Source organism: Streptopelia decaocto, assembly GCF_964273445.1.
Source record: "Streptopelia decaocto genome assembly, chromosome: 2".
Lineage (NCBI taxonomy): Eukaryota > Metazoa > Chordata > Aves > Columbiformes > Columbidae > Streptopelia > Streptopelia decaocto.
Genome location: NC_138655.1, coordinates 158,022,522 through 158,042,979, shown reverse-complemented (window position 1 = coordinate 158,042,979; position 20,458 = coordinate 158,022,522). Strand labels below are relative to the sequence as shown.

The 20,458-nt window shown below is 42.8% G+C and overlaps 2 protein-coding genes across 2 annotated transcripts in view; one reads left to right on the top strand and one right to left on the bottom strand.

Annotated features, from left to right (window-relative positions):
* Positions 1-792: 792 nt before the first annotated feature.
* Positions 793-12,026, top strand: GORASP1 (golgi reassembly stacking protein 1). Its single transcript, XM_082046065.1, has 9 exons — positions 793-937; positions 4,618-4,698; positions 6,009-6,212; positions 6,882-6,968; positions 7,325-7,455; positions 7,984-8,125; positions 8,930-9,074; positions 9,424-9,582; positions 10,193-12,026. Exons 1-9 carry the CDS (start codon positions 875-877, stop codon positions 10,474-10,476), a joined length of 1,296 nt encoding a protein of 431 aa, XP_081902191.1. The 5' UTR covers positions 793-874; the 3' UTR covers positions 10,477-12,026.
* A 1,704-nt stretch (positions 12,027-13,730) lies between these two features.
* The window catches only part of WDR48 (WD repeat domain 48), a 32,976-nt gene continuing 26,248 nt past the window's right edge, over positions 13,731-20,458 (bottom strand). Inside the window, exons 15-19 of the mRNA XM_082046059.1 lie at positions 19,332-19,437; positions 17,847-17,934; positions 17,246-17,322; positions 16,287-16,479; positions 13,731-15,701 (exon numbers count right to left, since the gene is read on the bottom strand). Coding sequence (XP_081902185.1) covers positions 15,606-15,701; positions 16,287-16,479; positions 17,246-17,322; positions 17,847-17,934; positions 19,332-19,437 — 560 coding nt within the window. The 3' untranslated portion in view covers positions 13,731-15,605. The remainder of the gene's footprint in view (positions 15,702-16,286; positions 16,480-17,245; positions 17,323-17,846; positions 17,935-19,331; positions 19,438-20,458) is intronic.

Below are 20,458 nucleotides of genomic sequence, written 5' to 3'. Positions count from 1 at the left end.
TGAGGAAAGGCTGAGGGAGCTGGGGCTCTGGAGCTGGACAAGAGGAGACTGAGGGGTGACCTCATTCATGTTTATAAATATACAAAGGGTGAGTGTCACGAGGATGAAGCCAGGCTCTTCTCGGTGACAAACAATGGTAGGACAAGGGGTAAGGGGGGTAAACTGGAACATAAGATGTTTCACTTAAACTTGAGAAGAAACTTCTTCATGGTGAGGGTGCCAGAGCCTGGCCCAGGCTGCCCAGGGGGGTTGTGGAGTCTCCTTCTCTGCAGACATTCAAACCCAACTGGACACCTTCCTGTGTAACCTCATCTGGGTGTTCCTGCTCCGGTGGAGGGATTGCACTGGATGAGCTTTCGAGGTCCCTTCCAATCCCTGACATTCTGTGATTCTATGATTTCAAGCAAAAGAGAGGGCGAGAGACCACCCGCCCACCTTCCCTTCCCGGGAGCGAGCCCTGGGCCTCTGCCCCACTCCGAGGGGCTGGCGGCAGCCGCAGCCCCGCTCAGGGCTATGACTCGGTGGCTCTGTGGGTCGGCCAAGCCCCGACGACGCTCAGCGACCCCCGCACCGTGCGGCTTCTCCTCCGCGCTCCCGCCCGGCCCTTTCCCGCCCTTTCCCGCCTCCCCGGCAACGCCTCGCTTCCCGCGCCCCGCCCCCGTCTCTAAGGGCGTCTGAACGTCACGCGCCCCACCGGGCCGGCAGGGAGCGGTAATCGATTGGAATTCTCGCTCCCCTCCGCCGTGGGCGGCCGCTCCGCTCGGCTCTCTGTTGCTTCGGCCTGCGACGCCCTCAGCCGAGGGAACGGCGTGAGGGGAATGCTCGTTGCTGCTGCTGCCGCCTGAGTGTCCCGTCCCGTCCCGCGGTGCCGGGCATGGGGCTGGGCTCGAGCTCCGAGGTCCCGAACGGCGGCGCCGAGGGCTTCCACGTACACGGGGTGAGGCGGCCGCCACCGGGCTCCGCGGGGACTGAGGGCCGTGGCGGGGCGCGGGGGGTCTCGCTTCCCCACTCCTGCCCGCGGCGGCTCAGGGAGGCCGGGCCCGGCGCGGGGGAAGCTGCTTGCCTGGGGGCCGCGGGCTGCTTGGTCCGGGTTGTTAGCTCCTACCGGGGAAGTGCCACGGCGGCAGGGGAGGGGCGGCCGCTCCGCTCCGGTTGGCAGCGGGGACCCGCCCGGCGCGGCCGCACACCCGCCTGGCGCCGCCACGGGGCTCCGAGCCACCACCTGCCACGTCTGGGCAGCTGGGAGAGCCCTTTGTGCTTCTCCGAAGGAATTAGAAACACTTTAAAAGTGTCTCCAAATTGGAGAACTGGGCAGTCACCAACCGTGTGAAGTTGAACCAAGGGTAATTTGCATCTGGAATATTGTGTCCAGTTGTGGCCCCTCAGTTCCAGCAGGACAGGGAACTGCTGGAGAGAGTCCAGCGCAGGGCAACAAAGATGCTGAAGGGAGTGGAGCATCTCCCGTGTGAGGAAAGGCTGAGGGAGCTGGGGCTCTGGAGCTGGAGAAGAGGAGACTGAGGGGTGACCTCATTCATGTTTACAGATATATAAAGGGTGAGTGTCAGGAGGATGGAGCCAGGCTCTTCTCGGTGACAACCAATGATAGGACAAGGGGTAATGGGTTCAAACTGGAACACAAGAGGTTCCACTTAAATATGAGAAGAAACTTCTTCTCAGTGAGGGTGGCAGAGCCTGGCCCAGGCTGCCCAGGGAGGTTGTGGAGTCTCCTTCTCTGCAGACATTCAAACCTGCCTGGACACCTTCCTGTGTAACCTCATCTGGGTGTTCCTGCTCCGGGGGGGGATTGGACTGGATGAGCTTTCAAGGTCCCTTCCAATCCCTGACATTCTGTGATTCTATGAAGTGCTGGATTTTGCACCTGGGACATGGCAACCCTGGCTGTACAGACAGAATGGGGGATGATATGTTAGAAAGCAGCTCTGTGGAGAAGGATCTGGGGGTTCTGGTCAATGGCAAGTTGAACCAACAGTGTCCCTGGAGCCAAGAGGGACCCGTGTCCTGGTGCACCCAGCACAGCACGGCCAGCCGGGCAGGGAGGGGATTGTCCCGCTCTGCTCTGCACCTGGAGCATTCACTGTGTGCAGGGCTGGGGACACAGGATAAAAAGGAGATAAAGCTACTGGACAATGTCCAGAGGAGGCTATGAAGTTGGTGAAGGGTTTGGAGGGGAAGCCGTATGAGGAGCGGCTGAAGTCACTTGGTTTTTTCAGCCTGGAGAAGAGGAGACTGAGGGGAGAGCTCATGGCGGCTCCAGCTCCTCACAAGGGGAGGAGGAGGGGCAGGACTGAGCTCTTCTCTTTAGTGACCAACGACAGAACCCGAGGGAATGGCAGGAAGATGTGCCAGGGGAGGTTTAGGTTGGACATCAGGAAAAGGTTCTTCGCCCAGAGGTGGTGGACACTGGAACAGGCTCCCCAGGGAGGTGTCACGGCCCCAAGCCTGACAGTGTTCAAGAAGAGACTGGACAACACCCTCAGACACACGGTGTGAACTGTGGGGTGTCCTGTGCAGGGACAGGAGTTGGACTCGATGATCCTTGTGGGTCCTGTCCAACTCAGGACATTCTGTAAGAGTAGTGTTGCTCCCCCTCCTCCCCCTTGCCCCCTTCAAATTCTCTTGTCTTGACGATTTGATTAATTTCTCTCAGGATCTTTACAGCATCTTGGCTGGGGCTTAATTACACCTCCAGCCAGTGTTTTCCTGAGGGGCTGTGTCTCACAGTGCTGCATCTAGATGTGAATTTGTTTTAATTTCTCTGCCTGGCAAATTGTCTGCACACATGTTTGCTTAAATGTGTATCTTGGAGCTTAAAGATAGGCAGAGGTGTTGCTGGTAAGTTAACAGTTAATTATTTCAGTTAGTTTACAGTCTTCCTCCCTGAAATAAGAGTGGAAATGTTGTCATGTGCTGCTTTTCAGCAGTTTGTGTTTCTCAACATCCCCAGATGTGCTAAGGGTACCAGTGTTGTTATGTGATCTGCTTTTGTCAGTGTCCTTCAATTAGTTATCTCCATCAGAAATGACGGTCACAAAGTGCTTCCTTCTTTTAAGTGCAGGATGCTGCACAGTTGTTTGTACTGGAGGATGATTTTAGTGACCTACAGTATGCAGGAGATGAAGGGTGGTTTTGTTTTGTTCTCGTTTGGGGTTTTGTTTGTTTTGTTTTCTTTTTCTCCAGGAAATTCATGCAGCTTTCGATACGGTGTCATTTTGAAAACCACATTCTGCAGGCTTACAACTCACAGTTTTGTGGGGGGAATTTGTATGGCTATTAGACATCTCAACAGCAATGTCACGAGCTCCATCATAACTCCCATGTACTTCTTTTTGGGTATATTTTCGTCCTTGACATTGTGTTAGGTATTAGTTTCATTGTAAGGCTTCTTGCACATTATTTAGAATTGGGGTGTAGGGTAAACTCTTTTTAACCTTCAGCACGGTTCAGTACAAGCTGGCTCTTTGCTTTTCATGCAGTTTAGGGTTGTGATGAAAGTTATAGTGGTTACAGTGGTCAGTCTTGACTGTTTAGTGATAAAGCATGATTTTTTTTCTCTATGAAAGCTTTTACTGAAGTAACTATGCTCTTACTTAGGTATATTTTATAACTTGCATAGACAGTTGTGCCAGCTTAAGCCCCAATACCGATACAACATTATGAAAAAAAAAGGTAGGTTAGTAACACAACACCAAATGTAAGATATAGCAGTTTTAACTTTGCTAGCAATTAACATTTTAGTTTAGATGATGCGTGGTTTCTACCTTAGCACTTAAATTGTGGGGCGGCATTTTAGGAGTCAGATATATTGCAGGTTATGGGCTCTGCTGCTGAGATCACAAAAAGTAAAGTTACATGCAGAATGAATTGTTAGCATGTTTGCAATAATTCTCTTAAAGTTATGTTGCTTTGTTAATATACCTTGAAGTGAGTGTACTCTCATACACTCCGCATGTATCAAGTTCCTGTGTAATTTCTGGTGTTTATTTTTTCCTGGTGTGAATGTGTTTTAATAGCTATTCTCTATATCTCCTTATTATATCTGTTTTACGATAACTTGCTTATAGTGAAATTGAGGTGTTGCAACTCTTAGTTCTTCTGGATTTTCTGTAAGTGATGGCAATCTTCTTGACCAGTATTTGTGGTTAGTCACATGTTTGTAGCATAATCTGTTTAAGTGTTCCTGTTCTCATGTGCTGTAAATTGTGGGAACCTAATTGTAAATTATGTTTATGTAAAAAATGGCTGTGATGCTCAGGCTGTTAGTAGCATGGAATAAAATCCTGAAGCAGTGCTTTGAAAACTAAGCCCTTTTCCAAAGTCCTCAATATTTAATAATTCTGTATTCCAGACTCTGCATCACAATACTTGTGTCTTGTATGGGGTTCAATACCTCTTTTTTTACAGCTTAGTTAGGACTCCAGTTGTTCATAGTTCTATAAAACTAAGTTCACCATTGTGGACTGCTTCCTCAGGTCTGTTACGTGGTGTCACATCTCTGGTTGAACTCAAAAGTAAATATTGAATCAAGTGTAAAGATTAACATTGCCGCTTAATGTAACTAGAGCTCAGTGTATAATAAGAGTAAAATCTGTTTTGCAGGTTCAAGAAAACTCCCCAGCTCAACAAGGAGGACTGGAACCTTACTTTGATTTCATCATTGCGATAGGACACACTAGGCTTGTAAGCCTCAAATAATTCTTTTTTTTTTCCCCTGCATGAAATATGTGTATTGTAGTGATGAAACGTAGAAGCCAAAGCTGTCACAATAAAGAAAGTTTTCATAGTGGACATTGTGTAGGGCATTAACAATGTAGAGGAAAACCTGGTGGCGTTCAAAGTCTCCTCTCTGGCTGGATCCAAATTTGAGGGAAGTCTCATTTATGCCTTTAGTCACCTCTTAACTTCTTAACACGTTAACACAATGTTTGTTATATTACTCATTCATGCTTATTTTCTGCCACAATGTGACTATTGAATGGGCGAGTCAATGGTAAGAGCTCAACATTTGTTTAAACAAACTTATTTCAACATCTGATAGAACATGAGAAAGAGTCGTGGGCTGTCTGCTTATACTTGGGAGTGGGAACACAGTTCCTGTATGGTGAGGTATGGAAGAAGAGTTGATTTTTGGTTTAAAAGGCTCACAGCTTTGGCTGTATGCTTCATCCTACCTCCAAACAAGCTGAATTTATTGTCTTGCTTTTATTAGTAGAGGTGTCTTTTTTGAAGTGATCATTGTAATGGTGGAAGATCACAGTTGATCTTTTAACATGACAAAAACAATTATAGTTCTCTAGGCTGCTCCCAAGTAATCTGTCTTTTCACAGCCAATTTGCGATGGCTTTGAAGGGTTATTGAGTGTGGACTGGGATTAGTGGTGTGAAGTAAAATGTTGCTGCTTATCCTTATGACTACACAGTCGAGATCTAATATCGCTGCTGTAATTGTATAGCAGTTATGTAGAACAGCAAAGTAAGTGACGAAACTGAGTAACAGTAATTACTTGTATAAAGGGACATGAGCTGACAGTGTTGACTTCTTTCTAATAAAAGAAAATTGAACTGCTGGGACTGATTGTGAAACACAGAGCCTAAACTTTGATGGGTTTAGTTCATTGTATTCAAATTAAAAGGGGCCTGTTGCGATAAGACAAGGGGTGATGGTTTTAAACTAAAGGAGGGGAGATTCAGGCCAGACATGAGGAAGAAATTATTTACAATGAGAGTGGTGAGACCCTGGCCCAGGTTTCCCAGAGAGGTGGTGGATGAACCATCCCTGGAGACATCCCAGGCCAGGCTGGACGGGGCTCTGAGCAACCTCAGCTGGTGAAGATGTCCCTGCTCATGGCAGGGGTGGCACTGGATGAGCTTAGGAGGTCCCTTCCAACCCAAACTATTCTATGATTCTAAATTCTGTCACAGGTGTGATGTCTGTGTTACTGGTGCAACTAGAAATAATGTTAATCATGTATCTCTTTCTGTGCTCTACAGAATAAAGAAAACAATATGTTGAAAGATCTGCTGAAGGCAAATGCTGAAAAAGCAGTGAAGCTGGAGGTGTATAATATCAAAACAATGAAAGTAAGAGAGGTGGAGGTGATCCCCAGTAACATGTGGGGAGGACAAGGTCTTCTAGGAGCCAGCGTGAGGTTCTGCAGTTTCCAGGGAGCCAATGAACACGTGTGGCATGTTTTGGTGAGACAGAATTTTTTGGTGGCTTGTTAATGTTCATACAATCTTATTTTAAAGTGTAATGTTTAGAAGTAACTTATATGTAGAAGTATGATGCTGAAATTGCACAGAAGAAGGGAACACAGCCTTGAAAGTTTGAGCTATTTGAATAGGGACAAGTAGTGGGTTGCTGTTAGTGTTGCCTGTTGCCGTGAAGAAAACTAACTTCATCCCAGCCAGACCAAAGAGTTTTTGATGGGGAAAAGGATTTTTCATCTTACGTTGAAGAATCAATGGCAAAAGCGAAAAATAATCTGGCTCAATAGGTGTCCCTGTGTTGGCTCAGGTTCATCAAAGTAATATTAATGTTACAAAAAGCACCACAAAGTTATTGAAAATGAAGAGGGAGAGCTGAGAGTAGGAAAGAATAGGAAAGACTCTTATGTTTCTGGTTGTTTAAATAAATGCAACTTTTTAACATCTTCAGACTATTTCATTTTGAATTGATAGTATCTTGGTCTTTCTCATTCAGCATGTTTTAAAAGATGTCACACGTAGATGTAGCCTGTTCAAGGGCTCCTGTTTTATCCCATCCATAAAAACCTTCTTTCCTTCTGTTGCTTTTGGAGGTAGATTTCAGTTTTGATCTTGGGGTAGCGTATCCTGCTGATGATACGTGTTGTTCTTTCACAGGATGTTGAACCCACATCTCCTGCAGCTCTCGCTGGTCTCCAGCCGTACACCGACTACATCGTTGGATCTGATCAGATTCTTCAGGAGGTAGGGCGCGTGTTCCTTCAAGCACTGATTGTTTTCATGCTGCCAAGTGTATGTTGTAGGGGTTTTTTTGAACAAACCTAATTGCGTGTACATCAAATGTATGGGGATAGTTTTTGGGGATTTTGGGAGGTTGATGGTTATGACAGATGCCTTACGGTTGAGGTAAACATTATCTTTTTTAATCGGACAGTAAAAAAGTTGCCCCTAACAGTCAAACTACACCAGTGAGTGTTAAGTCTGTCTTTGAGTTTTTAATATGTCATGTTGAAGTAAATAACTGTGTAAAATGCTAAATTGTTTCCAGCTACTTATCTTACACATTTGAGTTTAATAACTATTTTTCTTTTTTCTCTTAGTCAGAGGATTTCTTTTCCCTGATTGAATCCCATGAGGGGAAGCCGCTGAAGCTGATGGTTTATAACACTGAAGCAGATTCCATTCGAGAGGTAGTTGTGACTCCCAATGGAGCTTGGGGTGGAGAAGGAAGGTACTGATCTCCGGACAGTCACTGCCTGATGACAGGTTATATACTAACTGTAAATGAGATGTTAAGAGTATTATTATTATTGATTACAGTTTGTTTTCAAGTTAAGGCTTGTTTTCTTAGACTTTTCATACAAAACTGTTCATATTTCCTTAAAAAAAAAGAAAGCTTAGAACTAGGAATTAGGCGTGTTCTGGATTTAATCCTGTTTGAGTGGAAACCAGTGGCAAAACCTGTGGTGACTTCCCCGGTAGTAGATTCACTAGCTGTGTTCTCACAGTCAAACGTTCAGTTAAAGCGAGAACAAAATCCAAACCTGATCAGATAGTGTATTTTGTAACTGAAAGGTAAATTACGTATGTCTAAGGGTCAATTGCAGAGTGCTCCTCGAGTGCTAAACATGAAATTATTCTTGCAGGTAGGTGGGTTTTGCAGTAGAATGTGACTCAAACTCTTCCAAATTTAAAACACATACTAGCTTTGTTAAGAACACCTTTTTTTTTCAAGTCTTGTTTTACTTTTCTTGTACAGTTTAGGATGTGGTATTGGATATGGCTATTTGCACCGAATTCCAACACAATCTATAGTGTCAAATAAAAAGCCAGAGAGCAAACCACCTTCACCCTTGCCAGAAGCTGGAACTCCTGTACCGTCTACTAATGGTTACACAGAGGTATGTCAGGAATTAGTTATGTTCTCTGGAGCTTCACACTTTTCTATCTGTTGGAACATTCGTAATACAGTATATTTGAGTGCAGCACACAATTTTGATGAGCTGGGTGAAGGGAAAGTGGGAGCCCATGATGCTGAACAGATGACAGGAAGAGTAGCACGAGCAAGAAATGTTTTATTTTCTAAAACTTTCAGTCGCTATTCTGCCATATTCCTCACTGCATTTGGGTGCAATTACATATATTATAATTACTTTTTCACCAGCGTTGGCCGATATAAATTTTTGCCAGATATTTTCTTCCTATTTTGAAGACTTGCATATTACAGCTGTATCAGTGAATTAGAAGAATACTCTTCTCACTAGGAAGTAAAACAGAGTCACAGAATAGTTTGGGTTAGAAGGGGCCTCTGAAGCTCGTCTGGTCCAACCCCTGCCATGAGCAGGGACATCTTCACCAGCTCAGGTTGCTCAGAGCCCCGTCCAGCCTGGCCTGGGATGTCTCCAGGGATGGTTCATCCACCACCTCTCTGGCCAGCCTGGGACAGTGTTTCACCACCCTCAGTGTCAAAAATTTCTTCTTAAAAAAAGTTTAAGCGTGGATTGTTCTTCTAAGAACTAACTGGCTTTAAAAGGCTACATCGGAACATGTCCTAATCAGTGGCTTGAGTATCGCTTTCAGCCTCGTAGGTTCTCTCTGAATTGATGTACTTGGAGACCAAGGCAGAATGCTTTCATAGGAAGGTTGCCTTCAGGTGAAGCTTTCAATATAAAAAGATAGTTTTCCTTCTTACTGTGTTATTCCAGACTCCGTTATTGGCACCAACTTCTGAGAGTGACAACTCTGAAATAGTCACACACTTGGATCATTCCCCAGATCAAGAAATGAGTAGTTACTCACCAGAAAGCGCACTCTCTCCTCCTCCCCCCCTCCAGAGAGTTATGGATCCAGGTATATTTTCTTTGGTGCTTTTTTTCAGCGATTCTTTAGAGGTCATCTAAGTCAACTAATATGGTTTGAGACTTAAATACAGAACTACAAGCACTGCTGGTGGTTTTCCCTGAAGTTTTTTGACTTGAGTGGGTTTCAGAACTGTAGAATTTGGGCACTAGGAGCCTGACTGAGGTTAACGGTCTGCAGAAGCCTTTCCACTGATGACAGCCAACTTTTAGGTTAAATTTACTTGCATTTAGTGGGAAGGGGACATCACTGACTTGAGTCTGGGTATGACATGTCTTTTTGAGTCGATAATTTTATGTTGTATCTAAAATAGGACTCTAATATTTGCTTTCTCCATCAGGATTTCTAGATATGTCTGGTCTTTCATTCCCTGAACTCACTGATGTATCAAGAGTGTCCAGCGTGGCTTCACCTGCCTCCTTCAACGTGCCAGCAGCAGATGCTTTAGTGGGCACTGAAGAGTTAATGATGTCAAACAATGACACTTCTGGTTATTTTGGTGAGTGTATTCAAGATTTCCTTTAGGCCTCTGACCTCATTTCTGGAAACACAATGGAAAAAGTAGCAGAAATCAGGTGTAGAAGTGGACAAAAACTAATAAGGCTTTTTAATAAGATTATAGAATGGGTGTCTTTTTCTTTAAATGAAAATGTTGATGATCCAAATTAAACTGACCTTAAAAGGAGGTATTTCTAAAATCAGTGTAAATGAGTTTTTTGTATCACAGGCTTCTCTTTACAGTTGTCAACTGAAAACAAAGTGGCAGTGACTTTTCTATTAAAAACAAAAATATCTTCACATGATGACTGCCTTTCCCTTTGAAAGGTGGGGTGAATAAGACTTGTAGTACAAAAGAAAACATCTCTAGCATAGGAATCCAGCAGCTCAAATGGTTTGTGGTCTCTTAGAAACCTACTCTCACCATCAGATTTTTCTGGATTTGGGGAGAACACAGCAAACGCAGCCCGTGTATTGGACAGTGTGAATCTGGTGACATTTCTGTGCGAGGAATTTCAATCAAGCTGATTCTCTAGATGTGTGGTAACCAGAGGCACTGCCTGTTGGCTTGACAGCTTTTGGTTTTTTACAAACTATTTCTATTTTTCCAGAAAATGCCACAGCTTTGGACCCTGAAGATGTAACCATGGCTTCCGAAGGCTCTGCCAAGCAGCACGAGTTGGACGACCCACTGCCTTCACTTCCATCTTTACCTTCTTTTGCTCTTCCTGATGAAATTTCTTCAAGCACAACAGTAGGAACTGATCCCGATAACGAAGGAGCAAAGCTGCTCGTAGACAGTATTGAGAGCTCGTTAACCACGACTCCAGTGAAACCAGATGACGAAGCAGCAAGTGAACAGAGAGAGGAAGAAGCTGCACAAGATCATGAGTGAAATGGATGCTGCTTTTGTTTACAGACTGTATATGCTGTAATGCTACAGCTTGGAATATTTTTCTTGAAATAACTTTGAAAGATTTTGAAAGAATTACAGTGATTCTATTTTGTTAGTGTAAGACAATATTATAAGAGAAATCTTCTGAAATACATACCTTACTGTCTTTTCCAATCGTTGTTTAATGATTGAGCAGCTGTGTTGAAACTTTGGATGCTGTCCAAAATCACCAATTTAATGGAGAAATCAATGCAGAAAAAAGTTGGAGACGGGCAAAATGTTGAGTTCCTGAACTCACATTTGCCTACAAGTGCTCCTGAATGTATTTGTGAGGGCACGCTGCCTGAACACCTAATGATGATTTTCTCAGTATGATTATTGGCATTAAAAAAATATTGATGGTTTTGACTTGCTAGAAAGCTTTTCTAATGGTACACATTAATTTGACAGGTCTTACGTCTTCCAAGGCCCTTTCCTACCCCATGTTATCTTTATTCCTACTCTACAAACTGTTGTTTTTCTTGTTTTAGCGTCCCTTATCTGTAACAGTTATTCACGTACCTTCTTTGCATCTACCCTATGGTTTGAAGTTGCAGCGTATAGATGGGACAACATCGTGTGGGTGGGTCCTGTCATTCACTTCAACTCTTCGATGGATCATGTGGTGATCGTACAGTTAAAGAAGGTGGGGGGAGGAAATGATGAGGGTTTGTTTGAAACAAACTGAAGTCAAAGATGATTTTAAGTCAGGCCCATGTGTTTTCAGGGTGATTAACCTCTCAGTGGAGTTGAATGTGTCTTCATTTCTGTAGTGACAGAGAAATAGCTTTTCCTTAGTTGTGCTTTTCTTTGTACCTATTTCTGGTTTTACACAAAGAAATGGGGATGGAAGATGTTAGTGCAGCAACACCTCTTGCTTTTTGTAGCTTTTTTGTTTTGCACTTGTCTTCAAACAGCTTCTGAATGTAACAGTAAACATGAAATGAACAATGAAAGAGACACGTGGGTGTTTCTATAAGCATCAGGGCAGCCATTTATCATGGGATTTTAAATCTGTTAATTAAGAATAACTTCACTAGAGCTGGTACCATTAGTGTGGTGAGAATCTTCCATACATTAAGAGAATTATTTAAAGAATAATTTGTTAAGCCCTACCTGCAGGCAGTAGAATGAAGAGATTTCAAGTCTGCTCTGCTAAATGGTGTGTTCATAGTGAACAGATTTGTTTCTTCTATGTCGCTAAAATAAATTTCCTCTTCTCCCAACTGACTGGTACAAGGGTCAACAGCCAAACACTAAAAATAAATGTAATTTAAGCTATTGCTAAGTTTCTTTGGTCTTACAGCCTGTTGACATCTAAGCAATCTATTTGTTGTTTGTTTAGGACTGTTTCTAGTCTTAACCCCTTTGCAAAACTGTTTTCTAAGCTGGGAGTAGCTCATTTGAGTGGTGCTGTACTACAAGCGCCCTTTAGAAGTTTCAGAGCGGAGAATGTCAAAACTCACACTATATTTCAAATGTCACAGTAATAAAAGACTTGAACACTTGCAGCAGTCTGTGTCCACCCTGCTTTGTGTTAATGGCTCTTGGAAGGGGAGGGGGGAGTTGGTTTATGGTTATGAAGACTTTAAATCACAGTATCACAGTATGTTTGGGATTGGAAGGGACCTCAAAAGCTCATCCAGTCCAATCCCCCTGCTGGAGCAGGAACACCCAGGTGAGGACGCACAGGAACACGTCCAGGCGGGTTGGAATGTCTCCAGAGGAGGAGACTCCACAACCTCCCTGGGCAGCCTGGGCCAGGCTCTGTCACCCTCACTGAGAAGAAGTTTTTTTCTTAAATTTAAGTGGAACCTCTTGTGTTCCAGCTTGATTCCATTACCCCTTGTCCTATCTTTGTTTGCCACTGAGAAGACCCTGGCTCCGTCCTCATGGCACTCACCCTTTATATATTTATAAGCATTAATCAGGTCACCCCTCAGTCTCCTCTTCTCCAAACTACAGAGCTGCAGCTCCCTCAGCCTTTTGTCATAAGGGAGATGCTCCACTCAATCATCTTTGTTGCCCTACACTGGACCCTCTCCAGCAGTTCCCTGTCCTTCTGGAACTGAGGGGCCCACAACTGGACACAATATTCCAGGTGTGGTCTCACCAGGGCAGAGGGGCAGGAGTAGAGTAGAGGGGCAGGAGAACCTCTCTGACCTACTGACCACCCCCTTCTAATCCACCCCAGGTACCATTGGCCTTCCTGGCCACAAGGGCCCAGTGCTGGCTCATGGTCATCCTGCTGTCCACCAGGACCCCCAGGTCCCTTTCCCCTACACTGCTCTCTAATATGTAATTTCCCAACCTATACTGGAACCTGGGGTTGTTCCTGCCCAGATGTTCATAACAAATGAACAATGACCTAACATAATTGTTCAGAAAACCAAACAGAGCCTTAAACCTCTAACCATTAACTTTATCATTTAAGTGCTGAGGTGCAGTTTAACTGTACAGATGCCTTCTGAGCTTCTCTTCTCCAGGCTGAACAGCCCCAGCTCTCAGCCTCTCCTCATAAGAAAGATGCTCCAGCCCCTTCATCATCTTCACAGCCCTTGGCTGGACTCCCTCCACTAATTCCTTGTCCTTCTTAAGCTGGGGAGCCCAGAACTGGACACAGAACTCCAGCTGTGTCCTCAGCAGGGCAGAGTAGATGGGGAGGAACAACCTACCTCAACCTGCTGGTCACACTTTTCCTACTGCACCCCAGGTACCGTCGGCCTTCCTAGGCACTGAATTACTGCGTCCTCTCTGAGAGCAGCCCGGCTGTTGCGAGTTCACACAGCAAAGGCTTTGAGTATTCTATACCGGCACCTTCAGCATCAGGAAACCCACCCGTGTGTCTCTTACAGGGCTATAACTCATACACATCCAGAAAACTGTGTGACAACAGGCATGAGTCACTTGTAGCAAGGCCATCTCTTCTTAGGGACTACACAAAATCATTTTCGTAGTAGCAAAGCACGTGCTGCTCACGCAAACAGCATCACCGGAGCGCATCCTCCACCTCAACAGGACATCAGAGCTTGCATTTGAAGGCTTGCATGCCTGCTCAATTCTTATATCCAACCATATTACAAGATCATCTTTAAGGGATGCCATTTCTTGAGGCTTCAAAGCGTTCTGAAGTCCTTTGTAATTCAACCATGAAATGGTAACGGCTCAAGCTCTACAACTGTGTAATTGATCCAATACACAGAACAACTTGAAAATATTTTAACTAAAGCCTTTTATTCTATACAACTGTGAAACGTCATTTACCCTTCTGGCATTGCAGACCCTTCTGTCAGTCTTTCCTGAAACTGTGTTTTGGGGGGCAAAAAAAATAGAAATAAAAGAAGAAAAATTACAACCTTGGCTGATTTCAAACGAAATTCCTGGAGCGGTTCCAATGTACACAACAGGACAGCAAAACAACCAGAGAAAACCCAACCAAACAAACAGTGCCTATTGGAACAAGCGCAAACCCTTGCTATTAATAAATACAAAGGGCAAATTATGAGTAAAAGTTACAGTTCTGTTTAAGCATTTAATTCACAAATATCACTAAAAATGTGCAGGTACGGCACAATTGCATCAAACACACAAACTGGGATTAAAAACTGAAACCGACTCTCAAAAGACAGGGAAGAAGACATGCTAGTTGAGTTCTGAACCGCATCTTTTGTTTAAGCAATGAGTTTGTTTAGCGAGGCTACGAGTGCAGAAGGGAACGAGTCGACTATTTTTTCCAAATAAAATGCAATGAAAAATATTTTACGCTTTCTTTGACCAATACAATCCCAGTAACAGAATATATTGGGACTTTCTTTAGGCCTCAACCTAAATCTTGATCGCAAGACACAGGAAGGGCAAGAGCGTCTGTCTCCTGAAGAAACTCGAATAATCCACTGCCCTTTGAAGGCACTTGTGCTTCTGCTTCAGACAAGAATCATTCGGACACAATTTCTTTATGAGGATTTATAATTTGCTCCGGCTACAAATGGTTTTCTGGGACAGCCCCACATTTTCTAACAGAAAGCTGAAATGCCTTTAGTCCCTCCCCCCAATAAGTTAAACTCTATAAAAGACTATGAGGCTACGACAGTCACAGGTTTTTAGAAAGAACAGTGAAAAGAAGATCCGCAAAAACCTATAACAAAAGAACAAATGCATATAAAACCTCAGAAAAGAAGAGTAAGTATTTTTATATCATGAATATGAAATCTGCTCAGAAGTCTCTAAGGTTTAACGTTAAACGTATTTTCAGAATGGTCTGAAGTTTTAAGAGAATGTCACGTAGTTTTGGAGCACAGTCACCAAAAATTAGACTAGTGTGTCTTTAGAACACCCAGGTTACAGTGCAGGAAGTAGTTATATATATATATATTAAAAAAACAATCTCGTTAACTTGCTGCAAAGCATGTTCACTCTGTTATGATGCACAGCACCATTGGACCGACCCTGCTGCAATATTTATCTAGTGTTCTTACTCTTGGTGCCAATAGCAACTGAGTTGCAATATTAAAACAAATCTGACGTTAACCCTTCGTTTGCAATTAAACGGGCCGATTCTTTCAAGTAGGCAATACCTATTTTCTGCTGTTTTCCCAATTTCTTTAAGTGGTAGAAATGTTTGAGTAGCACTGTTGGAACTTTATGAATGGAATGTACTAAAAATACCTCGTGTGTAGTTCAGGATTATTCTGTGAACGCGGCGACTAATATGGTCAAAATGGTTTAGTATCGAGCATGAGCAGATGAGGATATTATGTTCTGGAAAAACAAGAAAGCCAAAAGGAGGAAGCAAAAGTCTGCACTGGGTTATCACCCGTTCTCTGTACACCTCATATAACACCAACCACTCAGGGACTTCCCATCTCATTGGCTGAGACAAGGACAGACTTTAGTTTAAGTCATATAGATTATTTTTTCCTCTATATTACAGATCTATTAGTCGCTTCAATTAAATGTATACTTTCCGTCCATACTGAGTCATTAGAAGTCTCATCTACCTTAGGGGTTCAGTGGGCTTCTATAGTACTAACTCTTGGAACCAGTACAGTATGGTCAAGTAAATGAGTAACCACTCGGGTCCACCGCTCCCTTCACGTCGATTTCTGGCGATAATGAAGCGTCAGGTCGCCCCCGCTCTTCCAAATGAAGTGCTTTACGGTTCGAAGGTCCATATTCGGATCCAAAACCTAAATGGTAAGAAGTTCATCTTTTATTCCACAAGGCAGAAATTCAAAGCTAAAACGCTCTGGTTGGGCAAAACAATCCCACGGGTGAATTGGCATCAAAGATGGACCATGCAAAGGCTCAGATTTTTCAACCAGCAAGTAAATCTGTTGCGTTGCTGGAAGGTTTTACCAATGTAACATTTAATTTCACATTGCAACCACCTCCTCAATCTTCATGCGCTTATTACACTTACTAGACAATTCATGATTTCGGACAAATTTTAGAAAAGTAGAACTAAAAACATGCCAAAAATGCTAGAAATGGAACTCTGTGGGACTCTTAAGTCCATTTGTTGAGTAGGAGTGACCAATCCTATCAAGGCCACCAGTCAGAACCAAATTAAACAGACATGCTACATAAATTCTTTGATCCAGCTGTTTGCGACTCTCTGAACTTTCGTCAGCAACCGGTTAACAAGACGTCAAAACATTTCCTTAGTTTTAAAGGTACCATAGAGCATTTCAAGCTCAGTATTCAGAAATTCACAGCTGCTTCATTGCTGGACATTGCTTTTGTTCACAGGCCAAAACGCTTGAGTAACTCACCTGGTCCTGGCACAGCAGCTCAATCTTCTCCTCCGCTAGCACAGCGATGTCCTCCTCTTTTTCTTGTTCTCCTGCTTTTTCATTATTGGAAGAGCTGGTTGTCTGGGACTCGTTATCCAAGTTGATGATTTTCTCATACACGTGTTCCATCACTTTTCTCACCTGCAGCATATCACTTGCTGACAGTCGGTCTCTAGATAATTTAAGTGAAGTTTAGAAGGAAAAACAACTTGAGAAACTGTATTTCTTATTTTCCAAATACCTGAATCCGTAGCAAATTATGCAAGCACACAGATAAGACCTTCCTATAATAAATTTAACAGTGAATTATCAGAACCATCCAGAATATCATGATCATAACAGCTATTTCTCCAAAGATCCACAGAGCTAAAGGGACACAAAAAAGCTCTAAGATATGCAAAAGACCAAATTAAAATCAAATCTTGGATGATGAGTATTGTACACGACTCTTATTTTTTCAATAGAAAAGGGATCAGTAAGAGTAGGACAGAGATATATGGAATAATAAGAGGTAAACCAGAATATGGTGTTCACCCCACTTATAAAAGGACATTCTAAAGTAATAAACAGCAGCAGTTTCTCCATAAAGTACAGAAAAAGTCTATGAAGTTGCTCCTTCACAAATTGTCTCTGATGTAAAGAATTCAACAAGACTTAAAGAGGCATTAGACATTTGTGGAAAATACCATTTATATGTAACAATTTGGGGTGTTTTCTCTATGACACTGACTTTGTATCTGAGGACTTGCACTGATTTCTAACCTATACAGCTCCCAGTTACAGCTAATGTGATGGGCAGACTGTCTTGCATTCCTTACTGGCAGGTTTTGTACCTTTTCCTTTTAAAAAGCTATTATTCATCACAGTTAGAAATAGGAAACATAATATAAATATCATTAGTTGACAACAACAATTTAATGCAAACATGCATTACTTACTTCTTTAGAGTTTTTGCCCCTGATGATGAATGAGGTTGGAGGTAGAAGGGAATCTTATTGAATTTGGGCATATTTTTCTAGAAGGAAACAAATGGAGAAGTTTTAATTTAGGATGGATTGTGATCAGCTCCTATTTCCACCAGCTAGTATGTGAAGTATATTCAGCTCCTAATTATCAAAACCCAAGAGAGATTCTTAATCAATATAACCAGCACAGCCAACCTCCAATTTACTCACACGCCTAAGATGCTTCACTTTAGATGATGCACATTAGATTTAGCTTTTAAATATAAATTATCATTTATTTCAAAGGAAATTGGGTAGTATCAAAGCAATATGGAGAGTATCTTCTGTTCTGCACTTTAAAAGGATACCAGTTATGCACAGTGCTTTCAATTCTTTTTCTAAGACTTTCTGTCAAAAGAAAGTGAGTAGAAATAACTGGACACATCAAAAGATCATGAATCCCAAATACAGACCTTGAGATCACTTGTTTTAAATACAGAGTACAAATTTAAAATGTCATTTCAGATTCCATACAGGTAAAAAAACCTGCAGTTCACCTTAAAATATAGGCAAAATCTACATATGTGACACTTACATCCACAGTGATGTCGATCACCCATTGTGGCACAGTTTCATTTAGAAGCATAGATTCCGTTTCACCACCTGAATCCCGACATAATAACCTAAGACATGCAGAAATAACCTTTGTGAATGGAAGCAATTACTGTAATGGGCATTAAAAAGCTTTCAAGCGACGATCTGCCCTTTTAATGGACAAAGAGCTTGAACTTGGTTAGCTGCCCTTATACTTATCAACACCAAACTTATTGGGGAAGTGATCACGTATTTTCCATAACGACCAGAAAAAGGAAGACAGATCCCCAAAGCACAAACAGGGAGGTGTTCAGGAGACCACAGCCCCTGGTACAGAGACATTTAAAAACATCCTTTGCTCATGGATTGTGAATATTGAAGCAAAAAACTGTCAGGAGAAAGGGAAGAGGAGCACCTGGTATAAAGTAATTATTTTCTGCTTAGAAAAAATGAGCTTTGCATGTAAAGCGTTTGCTAAGCTCTCACCAAATGGAAAGAACAAAACCAATTTACATGCAACGGTGAAACAAAGCCGTATGTAATTTATACATTCCAATCAAGTATTTTGTCAGAGATTCCTGCAACACACTCTTGAGGTCCAATAAGTATGGCTTGTTCTCTCCAACAGTGTCTGTCAAGTGTTGTTTGAGAACAACCTGTATAACATCCACCAGTACAGTATGGATGCAAATATTAAGCCACAGCTACAGTGTAAATACATTGACATCAGTTTTCAAAGCTGAAAAAGGTTACTCTGCTTTACTGACCAATCCATGGAGTGAAAGGTACCTACTTTTGGGCCTGGGAAACAAAAATAAGTCAAATATATCCCACCCGTCAAATTTAAAATCCACTAGATCAGTAAATGTTAAAATGCTTCACGGTATTTGAAAGCTTGGAATTTGGTTTGCAGCACTATTAAACTGTCTCTGATGTACCATGTATCACAGACTTTTCCACACAGAATGAAAAGAAATAGAAATCAGCATATACAGATTATAACATAGAGCCTGTGCTCCCACCTGCCGAGCTGAGGACCTTCTAATGGGTCACCAATTCTAATTTTGGGAGCATAAACCAACTCTCTAGTGAGCAGGATCTCCTGTCTAAGTCATTAATGCTCAAAGACCAGCACATCAAAGCCATAACAGAAGTTTTACAAGAGTCTGAAGCAGCACAATTTAATTCTAATTTAGTTAACTGGCTTGCAGGAAGAGAGGACCCAAAAAGATCTAAAAAAATGACATGCAACTAAGAACAAATACAACTTACCACTGTGAAACCCCACACCTTGTTGATGTTTAAACTCAGATACTCAGGTGGACAATGCAAAATTGTAATTAATTGCTGCTTATTTTGCCTGTCAGGGGTGTGTCTTGGATACACGGTACAAATCAGACGCAAGTATTACATTTTGATAACACTTGTTCTTGCACAAAGGAAGTGATTGTTTAGCCACTGAATTTACACTCGTGAGTTTTCATACCTGAACAAAGTGCGTCCTCCGGCCTCACCGAAAATAACCGGTGTATGTGGTGGCACTTGGAAGTATCCGTTTCCTTTCTGGACTCTGTTCTCCTGCTCGCCGTTCACTGTTGGGAAAAAATATATACAACAATAAGAATGCACTAGGCCTTAAAACTGGGTATACATGGAGCAAAAAGTGCCTTTTCCATCTGTAGCTGGTACAGATATCAAATATATTAAAAGGAACACTAGAGGGTAATGAGATCGATACAGGTTTCTGGAAGGTCTGTTTCAAAAATCTTGAAGAAAAGGGCAATAGAGCTCATGAGCCACAACCTGATGACTGTTTTTCTCTAGTTCCTGAGCAGAATTCTGAGCATTTGTCAAACTGCACAATACTAATATTAGAAACAAACTAAAGATATTCCACTGAGATGAAACCATTCCCCCCTCCCAACTATGCAGGATGTTTGCTTTGCTCTTCTACCTGGATTTGTCAGATGTCAGAATAGTGGACTAGTAAAGCTCAGACTTGTATTTCCTTGAAGTTACTGCATTCTAAATACAATTTATTTTTAGCTAGTTATAGCAGTATGGTCTTCGAACACTGAAGAACCTGATTCCACATTAGACACTTAGGATAAGATTAAAAAATCAACACTATTTCACAGAATCACAGAATATCAGGGGTTGGAAGGGACCTCAAAAGCTCATCCAGTGCAATCCCCCCATGGAGCAGGAACACCCAGATGAGGTTACACAGGAAGGTGTCCAGGCGGGTTGGAATGTCTGCAGAGAAGGAGACTCCACAACCCCCTGGGCAGCCTGGGCCAGGCTCTGGTACCCTCATTGAGAAGAAGTTTCTTCTCAAACTTAAGTGGAACCTCTTGCGTTCCAGTTTGAACCCCTTACCCCTTGTCCTATCATTGGTTGTCACCGAGAAGAGCCTGGCTCCATCCTCCTGACACTCACCCTTTACATATTCATAAACATTAATGAGGTCACCCCTCAGTCTCCTCCAAGCTCCAGAGCCCCAGCTCCCTCAGCCTTTCCTCACACGGGAGATGCTCCACTCCCTTCAGCATCTTTGTTGCCCTGTGCTGGACTCTCTCCAGCAGTTCCCTGTCCTGCTGGAACTGAGGGGCC

Excerpts from the sequence above, each read along its gene's own strand:
- GORASP1 (XM_082046065.1), top strand. The coding sequence starts at position 875 with ATGGGGCTGGGCTCGAGCTCCGAGGTCCCGAACGGCGGCGCCGAGGGC. Across the intron at positions 938-4,617 it reads AGGGCTTCCACGTACACGGG|GTTCAAGAAAACTCCCCAGC; the intron begins GTGAGGCGGCCG and ends TCTGTTTTGCAG. Across the intron at positions 4,699-6,008 it reads CGATAGGACACACTAGGCTT|AATAAAGAAAACAATATGTT; the intron begins GTAAGCCTCAAA and ends TGTGCTCTACAG.